Source organism: Polypterus senegalus, chromosome 4 (genome assembly GCF_016835505.1).
Source record: "Polypterus senegalus isolate Bchr_013 chromosome 4, ASM1683550v1, whole genome shotgun sequence".
Taxonomy (NCBI): domain Eukaryota; kingdom Metazoa; phylum Chordata; class Cladistia; order Polypteriformes; family Polypteridae; genus Polypterus; species Polypterus senegalus.
Window position 1 is genome coordinate 218,617,060 of NC_053157.1, and position 14,407 is coordinate 218,631,466.

At 41.8% G+C, this 14,407-nt stretch overlaps 1 gene segment (V, D, J or C); it reads right to left on the bottom strand.

The window, feature by feature from the left end:
- Nucleotides 1–10,430: 10,430 nt before the first annotated feature.
- Nucleotides 10,431–10,932, bottom strand: LOC120528831. The segment is given in 2 exon segments: nt 10,431–10,750; nt 10,860–10,932. Coding segments are annotated over 2 exon segments (369 nt in total).
- Between the last annotated feature and the right edge of the window lie 3,475 nt (nt 10,933–14,407).

Consider the following 14,407-nt stretch of genomic DNA (forward strand, 5'->3'; position numbering starts at 1 on the left):
TCGGTCCACTGGAATCTGAAAAGAAATTGTTCACTTATTACTAAATAGACTGTTGCGGTGAGCTGGTGCGCTGCCTGGGGTTTGTTTCCTACCTTACACCCTGTGTTGGCTGGGATTGGCTCCAGCAGACCCCCGTGACCCTGTAGTTAGGATATAGCGAGTTGGATAATGGATGGATGGACGGATAAATAGACTGTTAAAAAATGCATCTCCCTCCTTGAGATATGAACATGACAAAAACACATTGCCACACACAGACATTTGCAAAGTTACTGTATATTGTTAATCATAGAGTGCTGCCATGCACACCAGCAACATCTGGGAAGCCATTGTCTCAAGGACTTGTCAATGAGTTAAGTCAACTGTCATTTAAAACAAGCAAAGCAAGTCCGCTACGCAAATAAACTTCCTGAATGCAAATTACTTTCAGGCATGTAGCAGGAACTGTGAACGGAGACATTTATTGGTTCAAAATAAGTTCAAACCATCTGCACAGAAGAGGTCTTTCAAAGGTTTTGAACGGAGTGCAAGATAGCAAGACAGAACTTTATATCAAGGGCGTGCTTCCCCTTCACTCTACAGAGTGTTTTAAGAAAATAAAAATCAGTTAATCTACAACAGACTGACACCCTCTGCAGGGTTCAATATAAAAGCATATTATTTGGATAGATCACATTTCATAACTAAAAGCAAAGTAAATGTATTGTATTTCGCTTAGCAGCAGCTCCATGCATATGGCACTTCTGTTTGAGACCACGTGTTAATCACGTCAAAACTGAATGTGATCAAATGACCAATCATTTGTGAAAATGTGATGCAATAAAAGCATGCCAGAATTAAATGACCACTTGGTTATGTGTTGCTTTTCAATGTAGTTAAACAAATTGGATTGCATTTAATTTTGGCAGGAATACTATTGTAAAGTCCCGTCGAATAAACACACTCAGGAACTGCTTGTCCGGGGGAGTCTTCCAAATGCTGACTGGCTTTTTATTGAATATGCCTCTATATATACGGCTGCCCATTGTCTGGGTCATGGGGACACCTCCAAAATAACAAAAATAATTCATCTTCATCCCATCTACCTCTTTAACTGTTCGCTCCCTTCACCACTTGATGCTGTCTTCCTTTCGCTCCTGCAACTTCTACCACTTCAGACAACCACCTCCCCTTTTCTTCACACACCGTTAATTAACCCTGATCCCTGTCACTCAGCACTCTCTCTAGGGAGATACCCCAAGCCTTTACAAAAAGTGTCCCCCCAAGACTCCACCCCAACACTGCTTCCACTCCCTACAGCCCATGCAATGGCAAGACACGGCACACTGCCCCCTCCTCAGCTCCTCATCCCACATAATCATGCAGATGTCTTGGCAGCCTTCTTTGCCGGTGTGGGCATCAGTTAGTGGAGTCAGGCCAGGCAAGTGGTGTAACATCTGAGTCAGGATTTGTGGAAGGTGTCGTGGCAGTCATGGGTGCAGGTTGTGAAGGAGCACAACTCTGGTAGCTGGCCAGACGGTCCTGATGCAAAAACACTCTCCTGCCCGGAGGTGGTAACTGGACCCAGTAAACAACCACATCCATTCCAACACCTGACAGGGACCCACTCAAGGAATGTCCAGCTTTGGAGAGTATCCCTTCAGTCTTTTTGGCCCATACACCCGAACTTGATCACCTGCTTGAAAAGGCTGCACCCAAACCCAAATATCATAGTGCCGCTTCTGTTTCTCTGCTGCTACTCTTATCCGGCCCCTTACAAACTTATGTGCCACCTCAAACTCCAGCCATTTGCCCTAGCAATCATGCGAAAACAGGTGTTGTATGCTTCCCAAGACCCAGTTCTATTAAATCTGCCAATCTTTAACACAGTCCCACCCATCCGTTGTGTCTTTATTCCAGCACTCACATGCACCGCCTCCCTATCTGCCCTCAGCTCACTCACTCATCTGCTGCACTTCTTTGGCACAAAGCATAAAAGCAGTTGGCTCTGCTGCATCAGTAAGGTGTGCTGACGTGAGATCAAATCCTAATTTGGGGCTCATGTATGGTCCTTAAAATAAGGACTTTGTAAAAAAGAATTATGTAGTAACTTATCTGTAAGGTAACAAATTCATTTTGGGGACATTATGAACGATTTTGGACACGTAATTGTTTTTATTGTTTACATCCCTCCTCCGGCGGACATGGAGAAAATGATTGACTTCATCCATTCCGTTGTTGCTAAACTACAAACACAGTACCATGAGGTGCTTGTGCTAATCTCTGGAGATTTTAACCACGCTGGAAAAAAGATTACCTGCCTTCTCTAACCCATCTCTAACCTGCCCTTCATAAAATAAAATTCTAGAGAAGGCAGTCATTATGCAGTTAAATGATCACCTCAATAAATATGCTATTCTTGATAAACTTCAGTCGGGTTTTAGAACAAATCACAGCACAGAAACTGCACTAGTTAAAGTAGTAAATGATTTGCGGGTGAATGCAGACAGAGGCCATTTATCTGTTCTCATCCTCTTAGATCTGAGTGCTGCATTTGACACCATTGATCATAATATTCTTAGAAATCGTCTTAGTCAATGGGTGGGCCTCTCTGGCAGTGTCTTAAATTGGTTTGAATCTTACCTGGCATGGAGAAAATTCTTCGTTAGTTGTGGTAATTACAACTCGAAGACACATGATATCCGATATGATGTTCCACAAGGCTCTATCCTGGGTCCGCTGCTCTTCTCAATCTACATGCTTCCGTTAGGTCAGATTATCTCAGGTTACAACGTGAGCTACCACAGCTATGCTGATGACACACAGCTGTACTTATCTATAGCACCTGATGACTCCGACTCTCTTGATTCACCAACACAATGTCTGACTTGTATCTCAGAATGGATGAATAGTAACTTTCTCAAGTTAAATAAAGAGAAAACTGAAATCTTAGTGATTGGCAATAATGGATACAATGAGGCTATTAGAAATAAACTGGATACATTAGGATTAAAAGTCAAGACAGAGGTAAAAAGCTTAGGGGTGATTGTTGACTGTAATCTGAATTTTAAATTGCATATTAATCAGATAACTAGGACAGCATTTTTTTCACTTAAGAAACATAAGTAAAGTTAGACCTCTAATATCACTGAAAGATGCTAAGAAATTAGTTCACGCGTTTGTTTTCAGTAGACTAGATTACTGTAACGCACTCCTCTCAGGACTACCCAAAAAAGACATAAATCGTTTGCAACTAGTGCAGAATGCAGCTGCTAGAATCCTAACTAGGAAAAGAAAATCTGAGCACACTTCTCCAGTTTTGATGTCGCTACACTGGTTACCTGTGTCATTCAGGATTGACTTTAAAATTCTGCGTATGGTTTATAAAGCCTTAAATAATCTCGCCCCATCTTATATATCGGAATGTCTGACACTTTATATTCCAAATCGTAACCTCAGATCCACAAATGAGAATCTCCTTAGAATTCCAAGAACAAAACTTAAAAGAAGTGGTGAGGCGGCCTTCTGCTGTTATGCGCCTAAAATCTGGAATAGCCTGCCAATAGGAATTTGCCGGGCTGATAAGGTGGAGCAGTTTAAAACACTGCTGAAAACACATTATTTTAACATGGCTTTCTCATAATTTCACTGTAATCAAAATCCTGATACTCTATATCTCCAACTCATTATAATAACTATTCATAGTGGCTCTAAAATCTGTACTAACCCCTACTCTCTTTTCTGTTTCCTTTTCCGGTATCCTTTTACTCCGGTATCAATCTACTCAGAGCACCATGATGTTCCAACAATGATGGATAGATTAAAAGCCAGAAGTCTGTATGACCATCAACATCAAGTGACTCCGTGAGAATCCTAACTACAAAGAGGACTATTTCATTTATGTTAGGTAGAATGCCCAGAGGGGACTGGGCAGTCCCGTCGCCTGGAATGCCTGCAGATTTAATTTTATTTCTCCAGCCGTCTGGAGTTTTTTTTTTGTTTTTTCTGTCCACCCTGGCCATCAGACCTTACTCCTTTTCTATGTTAACTAATGTTGTCTTATTTTAATTTCTTATTTTGTCTAAAAACATATAAACATTAAAGACGCATACAGCGCCACCCCGCTGCTTGCGTTGGGAAAGCAGATTATAACCTGGTTCTGCTTCAGCCTCACTACAAACCAAGAGTGAGGGAGCTACCTACAACCACATGCTCATTCAGTAAGTGGTCCCCTGAGGCAGAGCAGGCTCTGAGAGACTGCTTTGGTACTACAGACTGGGTTTACCTGCAGGGGTCACATAGTGAGAATATTGAGGAGGTTGTTGACTGCACTACTGAGTACATCAACTTCTGTATGGACATTGTAGTTCCAGTAAGAACAGTACGCTGCTATGCTAACAACAAGCCATGGATTAAAAGTGACATCAAGGGCCTTTTAAACCATAAAAAAGGGCTTTTAAAGGCGGTGATCAGCATGAGCTTAAGTGCGTGCTGAAGGAACTCCGAGTCCAGCTCAGGGCGGTGAAGGAGCAGTACAGGAGAAAGGTGGAGCAGAAATTGCAGAATAACAGAAGGAAGTGTGGGATGGGATGTAGATCATCACTGGCTGCAGCTCAAAGCAGGGTGCTACCATCGAGAGAGACGTGGAGAGAGCAAACCAAATGAACAACTTCTTTAACAGGTTTGACCACCCTAACCCACTCTCACCTCGGAGTATTGCATTCTCCAACCATCCTTCTGCTGATACCAACATAGGAGAGAGTTTCCCCCCACTCACAATTATAACAGCCCAGGTAAGCAGAGAGCTGAGGAGACTTCGTGCCAGCAAAGCAGTGGGTCCAGATGGAGTATCGTCCTGCTGAAGGCCTGTGCATTGGAGCTGGTGAGTCCTCTACAGCGCATCTTCAACCTGAGCCTGGAACAGGGGAGACTCTCGAGGCTTTGGAAAACATCGTGCATCACCCCAGTCCCAAAGGTATCACGTCCTAGTGAGCTGAATGACTTCCGGCCTGTCTCTCTGACGTCACATGTGATGAAGACCATGGAGCGGCTGCTGCTTCACCACCTGAGGCCACAGATCCGCCACGCCCTCGATCCTCTGCAGTTCGCATACCAAGAGAAGGTGGGAGTGGAGGATGCCATCATCTACATTCTACACCGATCCCTCTCCCACTTGGACAGAGGCAGTAGTGCAGTAAGAATTATGTTTCTGGACTTCTCTAGTGTCTTCAACATCATCCAACCTCTGCTCCTTAGGGACAAGCTGACAGAGATGGGAGTAGATTCATACCTGGTAGTATGGATCATGGAGTATCTTTCAGACAGACCTCAGTATGTGCGTCTGGGGAACTGCAGGTCTGACATTGTGGTCAGTAACACAGGAGCGCCGCAGGGGACTGTGCTTTCTCCGGTCCTGTTCAGCCTATATACATCAGACTTCCAATATGACTCGGAGTCCTGCCATGTGCAAAAGTTTGCTGACGACACTGCTATCATGGGCTGCATTAGGAGTGGGCAGGAGGAGGAGTATAGGAACCTAATCAAGGACTTTAATAAATGGTGTGACTCAAACCACCTACAACAAAACACCAGCAAGACCAAGGGGCTGGTGGTGTATTTTAGGAGACCCAGGCCCCTCCTGGACCCCGTGATTATCAGAGGCGACTGTGTGCAGAGGGTGCAGACCTATAAATACCTGGGAGTGCAGCTGGATGATAAGCTGGATGATAAACTGGACTGGACTGCCAATACTGCAAGAGAGGACAGAGCTGACTATACTACATTAAAAGGCTGGCGTCCTTTAACATCTGCAATAAGATGCTGCAGATGTTCTATCAGGCGGTTGTGGCGAACACCCTCTTCTACGCGGTGATGTGCTGGGGAGGCAGCATAAAGAAGAGGGACGCCTCACGCCTGGACAAACTGGTGAGGAAGGCAGGCTCTATTGTAGGCACAGAGCTGGACAGTTTGACATCCGTGGCAGAGGGATGGGCGCTGAGCATGCTTCTGTCAATCATGAAGAATCCACTACATCCACTGAACAGGATCATCTCCAGACAGAGGAGCAGCTTCAGCGACAGACTGCTGTCACCGTCCTGCTCCACTGACAGACTGAGGAGATCGTACCTCCCCCACACTATGTGACTCTTCAATTCCACCTGGGGGAGTAAACGTTAACATTATTCAAAGTTATTGTCTGTTATACCTGCATTTTTATCACTCTTTAATTATTATTCCCCTTGGGATTTATATCCCTATCTATCTATCTATCTATATCTATCTATCTATCTATCTATCTATCTATCTATCTATCTATCTATCTATCTATCTATCTAGGGGTGACTACTAATACTTGCATTTATATGTCATTTATTACTTGTTAATCTATTAACATTACCTTAAATGCAATTTATTATGATTTATTGTTACATACAGTACATTTTGTATTATGTCATTTCCATATTTTAAAGTCTTTATTGAATAATCCTTTCATTAATAGCTTTTCTCTCAGCGCTTTCAGAAATAGATTGGCAGCTGCATCAACATGTAAAGGAAGTTTCTGTACGGCTCTGTGTCACTGTGTGAGAGGCCAGGTAGCATACTGGTGACAGTAGTAATGGCCTGCATCTTCAGGCTGCACGTTACTGGTCAGCGTATAATCAAGTCCTGAGCCACTGCCACTGAAACAACTTGAGATCCCAGACTGCAGACTACTTGAGTGATAAATCATATCTATCTATTAATAATGAAGTGAATTGTGGGCACTAGAAAACATGCAAGAATTTCACATTACGATATACTGAGAATTTTGGACGGTCACTGTGATATATGAAATAAGGGAAAACGAAATTAGAAGGAGAGGAAGAAAATGTATGTAATGCAAATAATTTAAAACTCTTACAGGCGCCAGCTCATAAAATATGTTCTAATAAACATTACTGAATACAAGGTGTAAGAGATGAATATAGACAAACCAAAGTAGAAGGGTCTGTCGGCTCTTTGATTTCTATTAAGCCATTAAATCCTGTTAAGCTGCAGGCGTTAAACTTAAAAATCCAAATGGCTTCTCACCGCAGCAAACTTTGAAAACAATGTCTGCAGAGAAGAATCTAAACAATCTTTTTCAGATAATTATGTTTGATAGTTTATATTATAAGATCAGAAATTACAATTAAGTGCTGTTTTACAACATTATTTGCTAAAGTAAAACAAAGGTCAGCTGACTGACACCATTGCTAGTCCAGTCAAATTGGTAGAATTGTTGAATTTATTTCATGTGTAGTTTTAATCCACATCTCTCTTAAATGAATGAACTTTTGAACAATTGTTTCTTGTGGTTTGATTATCTTTATATATAATACACTACCGTGGCTGTTCATTTGTCTTTCCAGGATTTTAAATCACCTGTAACTCACAAACCGTTTGAACTATTGACCTGAAATTTGGTACACATATACTATGTGATCTCTACTATCCGCTTTCGGGGTGATGATTGACCTTCAAGGTTTTATTTTTATTTTATTTTATCATGGAATCAACTCTTGTAGTGGCCAGCAAGTGGTGGCCGTGCGGCGCATGCGTACTGTTGCTATTCTCATCCCTACCACCTTTGCCATCACTTCCCCTACCTCTTCATATCTTCAGTCATTCTTGAGGCAAACTGAATACTTAACTGCCAGCTTAAGTGAAAAATTAAGAAAAACGTACTAAGTAATTGCAACACAAACACTAACAATCAGTGCATCAACCTCTGAGCAAACGAATGTTAAACGTACAAAGAAAGAGGATGAAAACTATGAATCAAGTGTATTCACTGAACGCCATCGTGCAGTGCGCCATCAATTAATCAAAATGATTTTTAATTAGTTTGTCTGTATTGGTCTTGACCCTTGAACCGTTTGATCGAAAGTCCAACATGCTAACCACTAATTCAAATATACATGTGTTGGCTAAAAGTGTGTGTCTGTATTCGCAATAATATAATAAATATGAGAAATTTAAACTTGACATAATTAACGTACAAATCCTGGGTCAAAACTGATGACATATTGCATTGTCACCAGAGAACAGCATGCATGAAAGGTTTGAAGTAAATCTGTTCAGTAAAAGGGGGTAAAAAATTAATTGCAAAATTCGACCCAGGCAAACAAAGATGGCAATTTGAATAAAAATCATGTAATAATTAAAAAAAAAAAAATAATAATAATAATAAAGGGCAAAGCACTCCCTTTTTCTAACGCAGACTGTGTTCCTTTAGAGTGGGAAGTGACATCCTTCATGTCTTCTATAACTCTGTGATGGTCAGTGCAGTTTTCTAAGCTGTGGTGTGCTGGGTTGGTAACCTCAATTCAAGAAAGGCCCACCAAATCAACAAGATAATTAAAAGGGCAACTCAGTTATAGGACACACTCTGGACCCCTGGAGGTTGTAGAAAAGGAGACAATTAAAACAAAACTCAATGCGATTCTGAACAATGCTGCATATCCTCTTTCTGATACACTAAAATTGAGGACTTTCAGCCAACTAATCGTTCATCAGAAGTGTCTAAAGAAACGCTTTGAAGGCTCCCTTATAACAGCATTACGCCTGCTTAATGCCTCACTGTGACGTTGTGACAATGAGGGCAGGCCAGACGTTTTCTTTCTTTTTAATTTTCTTGTTTTATTGTCATTCTGGTGTGTGTTGAGACCAAACAGTGTGTGTATATTTATTTATTTAATTATTTACTTATCTACCTTTGTATGTATTTATTTAAAGAGCTTCTATATGCAAACAATATCTATCTATTTCAAGCAATTTCTTACTTGTATCATTTGTATAGTCTATCGTTGGATAATTAAAAAAATTTGACTTGTTATTTTAATATTTCTAAACTTTTCCGGAATAGGTTATTTTTACATGAAAATCTATATGCTTCCGTTAGGTCAGATTATCTCAGGTTACAATGTGAGCTACCACAGCTATGCTGATGACACACAGCTGTACTTATCAATAGCACCTGATGACTCCGACTCTCGATTCACTAACACAATGTCTTACTGGTATTTCTGAATGGATGAATAGTAATTTTCTCAAACTAAATAAAGAGAAAACTGAAATTTTGGTAATTGGCAATAATGGATTCAGCGAGGTTATCAGAAATAAACTTAATGCACTAGGGTTAAAAGTTAAGACGGAAGTAAAAAATTTAGGGGTAACCGTTGACTGTAATCTGAATTTTAAATCGCATATTCATCAGACCACTAGGACAGCATTTTTTCATTTAAGAAACATAGCTAAAGTTAGACCTCTTATATCATTGAAAGATGCTGAGAAATTAATTCACGCTTTTGTTTTCAGTAGACTAGATTACTGTAACGCACTCCTCTCAGGACTACCCAAAAAAGACATAAATCACTTGCAACGAGTGCAGAATGCAGCTGCTAGAATCCTAACTGGGAAAAGAAAATCCGAACACATTTCTCCAGTTTTGATGTCACTACACTGGTTGCCTGTGTCATTCAGGATTGACTTTAAAATACTGCTTATGGTTTATAAAGCCTTAAATAATCTCGCCCCATCTTATATATCGGAATGCCTGACTCGTTATATTCCAAATCGTAACCTTAGATCTTCAAATGAGTGTCTCCTTATAATTCCAAAAGCTAAACTTAAAAGAAGTGGTGAGGCGGCCTTCTGCTGTTATGCACCTAAAATCTGGAATAGCCTGCCAATAGGAATTCGCCAGGCTAATACAGTAGAGCACTTTAAAACACTGCTGAAAACACATTACTTTAACATGGCCTTTTTATAACTTCACTTTAACTTAATACTGATACTCTGTATGTTCAATTCTTCATAATAACTATTCATGGTGGCTCTAAAATCCATACTGACCCCTACTCTCTCTTCTGTTTCTTTTTCCGGTTTCTTTGTGGTGGCGGCCTGCCACCACCACCTACTCAAAGCATCATGATGCTCCAACAATGATGGACTGAAAGCCAGAAGTCTACGTGACCATCATCATCAGGTCCTTCCATGAAAATATGATGATTTATGTTAGGTAGAATGCCCAGAGGGGACTGGGCAGTCTCTTGGTCTGGAACCCCTACAGATTTTATTTTTTTCTCCAGCCTTTGGAGTTTTTTTTGTTTTTTCTGTCCACCCTGGCCATCGGACCTTACTCTTATTCTATGTTAATTAATGTTGACTTATGTTTATCTTTTATTGTGTCTTCTATTTCTCTATTCATTTTGTAAAGCACTTTGAGCTACATTATTTTTGTATGAATATGTGCTATATAAATAAATGTTGATTGATTGATTGATGTTCCTCACATCTCTATGCTCCTCAGATCTTTCGTTTTTTTTTACTTTCTCAGGTGACTCTAAAGTCAATGACTTCTCAGACTCAACACAAGTAAAAACTGCAGCTTCACACACATGTAAAGGAAGTTTTTGTACGGCTCTGTATCACTGTGCGAGAGGAGTACTGCGGCCCTGCATACAGTAGTAATGTCCTGCATCTTCAGGCTGCACGTTACTGATGGTCAGCGTGTAATCAAGTCCTGAGCCACTGCCACTGAAACGACTTGAGATCCCAGACTGCAGAGTGCTTGCCCAGTAGATGAGAAGTTTTGGAGCTTCTCCTGCTTTCTGCTGATACCAGGAAAGAAGTTCATAGCTGATATAGTAAATGGAGCTGCTGGCTTTACATTTTATGCTGACAGTTTCTCCTGGTCGTGCAGACAGACTTGAGGGAGACTGAGTCATGATGATATCTCCAGAGGACCCTGAATAAGAGAGAATAAAGTACAATTAATTTAACGTTTGGACAGAAACAGTTGCATTTTTACTTGGTAGAATTCACATAACAGGAAAGTTATTTTTTATAGCTCTCACCTTCAATTAAAAATAAGAGGGTCACTAAGGAAAGAAGTGACACATCCATTTCCACTAAATCTTACAGGCAGATTTAACTGAGCCCATCTTGGTGAATTCACTCTTTAAATCTCTTGAGAAGTGAAGAACATATGCAAATCTGGAAGGGGAGAAAAGAGAGGAAATGACAAGATAGTCAAATTATTGTCGCTGTACAGTTTGCATGTTCTGTGTGTTTTTTCTCTAAGATGTGCATCTTAGCTTGATCGTCTACTATAAATAGGCCTGAAATATACAGCTTGCATTCCAACCAGTCTTGGCTCCTGTCTTATTCTGTACTGATAACACAAAGTGATTCTTCATTTTATTTATTTATTGTAAAATTTGTTTTGGATACTTAGTAACGTATTAGTTAATGCAAGGACCAATCACTGTCTTTCAAAATATTTTTTTTCTTCTTGTATATGCAATGAATTGTCTTCAGACACTGCAATTTCTTTTCAAAGACTTTTTCTTTGTGAGTTATAGGCAACAGTCAGCAGAGCTCTTTCAGTGGAATGACCCCTCTGGTAGCCTGGCTGGTTAGGATCAAACAATTTCTCCTGTAGATGGAAGAAAGAGACTTGATTAGAGAAAGCCATTCAAGTGCTTTGGATAGAAAGAAGAGGAGAGAGACTGATCTGTTATTACATTTTAGGGCTTTATGAGGAGTGGTGTTAGTAAGGTCTGTTTGAAGACATTTGGCTATGCCCAGTGAAGTAATGATGATGTCTGTGACGATAGATATTAGTCTTCTTCTTCTTTCAGTTGCTCCCGTTAGGGGTCGCCACAGCAGATCATCTTCTTCCATATCTTCCTGTCCTCTACATCTTACTCTGTTACATCCATCACCTGCATGTCCTCTCTCACCATATCCATAAACCTTCGCTTAGGCCTTCCTCTATTCCTTTACCTGGCAGCTATATCCTTAACATCCTTCTCCCAATATACCCAGCATCTCTCCTCTGCACATGTCCAAACCAACTCAATCTCACCTCTCTGACTTTGTCTCCCAACCCTCCAACTTAAGCTGACCCTCTAATGTACTTAGAAATGGGTAAGGGAGAGATAACCTGGAAGAGGTGTGAGGGGATGGTACCGAGTGGTCAAGAAGTGGGGTGACTAGAAATGGGGATGGAAAAATTCAGTGGTGGAGAGCAGTGAGAATGTTGTTCTATAATCGGGAAGGAGCAGACATATTGGCTAGTGTTATGAGAAATGGCAGGTGATGGTCACAACCTTTTTGTGAAAAAATGTAGCACAGTCATCAACAGTTAAGGAGTTTGGAGGGAGCTAATCTTATGAATGGCAACATCTTAGATACAAAATCAATTTATTTGGTTAGGTAAAATTCTGCTGCTACCAGAAATGAAAAGTCTCGCTGTCAATGCCACAGCAAAAAGGACGGGGCAGTGAGAGAATTGTGTTCCCTTTATGTGTACCTGGTGCTTTGATAGGACTAGAACAATGAGCACTGAGAAAAGGAAGGAAAAAATGGATCCTAGGTGGAGAATTGCAATGCTCCCCTAAGAATCTAGTAGGGAAGATGTTCCAAAGGTGTACTGTGATTCTGAAAATGTGGGCATATTTTTAAGTGTAGCAGTTGGAAAAAGAAATCCTGAAGCTTTATCAATTACAGGGATTTTGTCCAAAAATGAGATTTACTGTCTATAATAATGGACCTTTAGCTTTCATTTTTGTAATTTCGGTGCACTTGCATTTGGACTACATACTATTTGTGACAATGAGGATGTCTTCATATAACAGGAAAAATGAGCAGTGGGCAAGAATATCATCAATAGCTGGTTAAGTTTGCAGATGATACCAAACTAGATGGAAGGGCAGATAATACAGAATCAATTAAATTGTTACAGCGAGATCTGCACAGCACACGGGCACGGGCAGATTTGTGTTAGATTAAATTTGTGGTATGTAAATGTAAAGTATTACATGGAGAACATAGAAAAATTAGATTTGAATACACAGCGGGAGGTCTGAAACTTGAATGTACACCTTATGAGAAGGACCTAAGAGTCACGGTGGACTCATCACTATCTACACCCAGGCAGTGTTCAGAAGTGATGAAGAAAGCTAACAGAATATTAGGTTATACTGAATATCATGATATGTACGACTTTCGGATGGCTTTGAGGAGATTCTGGTCCACCATCCGGCGTCTCAGGAGGGGGAAGCAGTGCAGTGTCAACATTGTATATGGTGGGAATGGTGCACTGCTGACCTCGACTCGGGATGTTGTGGGTCGGTGGGTGGAGTACTTCGAAGACCTCCTCAATTCCACAAACATGCCTTTCAATGAGGAAGCAGAGCCTGGGGACTCTGATTTAGGCTCTCCCATCTCTGGGACTGAGGTCACCGAGGTGGTCAAAAAACTCCTTGGTGGCAGGGCCCTGGGGTGGATGAGATATGCCCGGAGTTCCGCAAGGCTCAGGATGTTGTAGGACTGTCTTTGTTGACACGCCTCTGCAACATCGCATGGACATTAGGGACAGTGCCTCTGGATTGGCAGACCGGGGTGGTGGTCCCCCTCTTTAAGAATGGGGACCGGAGGGTGTGTTCCAACTACAGAGGGATCACACTCCTCAGCCTCCCTGGAAAAGTCTATTCTGGGGTCCTGGAGAGAAGGGTCCATCGGATAGTCGAACCTCGGATTCAGGAGTAACAGTGTGGTTTTCGTCCTGGTCGTGGAACAGTGGACCAGCTCTACACCCTTAGCAGAATCCTGTAGGGTGCATGGGAGTTTGCCCATCCAGTCCAGTTGTGTTTTATGGACTTGGAAAAGGCATTTGACCGTGTCCCTCAGGGACTCCTGTGGGGGGTGCTCCGGGAGTATGGCGTACCGGACCCCCTGATAAGAGCGGTTCGGTCCCTGTACAACCGGTGTCAGAGCTTGGCCTGCATTGCCGGCAGTAAGTCGAGCCTGTTTCCAGTTTGAGTTGGACTCCATCAGGGCTGCCCTTTGTCACCAATTCTGTTCATAACTTTTATGGACAGAATTTCTAGGCGCAGCCAGGGTGTTGAGGGGGTCCAGTTTGGTGGACTCAGGATTGGGTCACTGCTTTTTGCAGATGATGTTGTCCTGTTTGCTTCATCAGGCCGTGATCTTCAGCTCTCTCTGGATTGGTTGGGAATCAGCACCTCCAAATCCGAGACCATGGTCCTCAGCCGAAAAAGGGTGGAATGCCCTCTCAGGGTTGGGGGTGAGATCCTGCCCCAAGTAGAGGAATACAAGTATCTCAGGATCTTGTTCACGAGTGAGGGAAGAATGGAGCGTGAGATTGACAGGCAGATCGGTGCGGTGTCCACAGTAATGCGGGCTCTGCATTGATCTGTCGTGGTGAAAAAGGACCTCACCTATGGTCATGAGCTATGGTTAGTGACCGAAAGAACGAGATCACGAATACAAGTGGCTGAAATGAGTTTCCTCTGTAGGGTGTCTGGGCTTTCCCTTAAAGATAGGGTGAGAAGCTCAGTCATCCGGGAGGGACTCAGAGTAGAGCCATTGCTCCTCT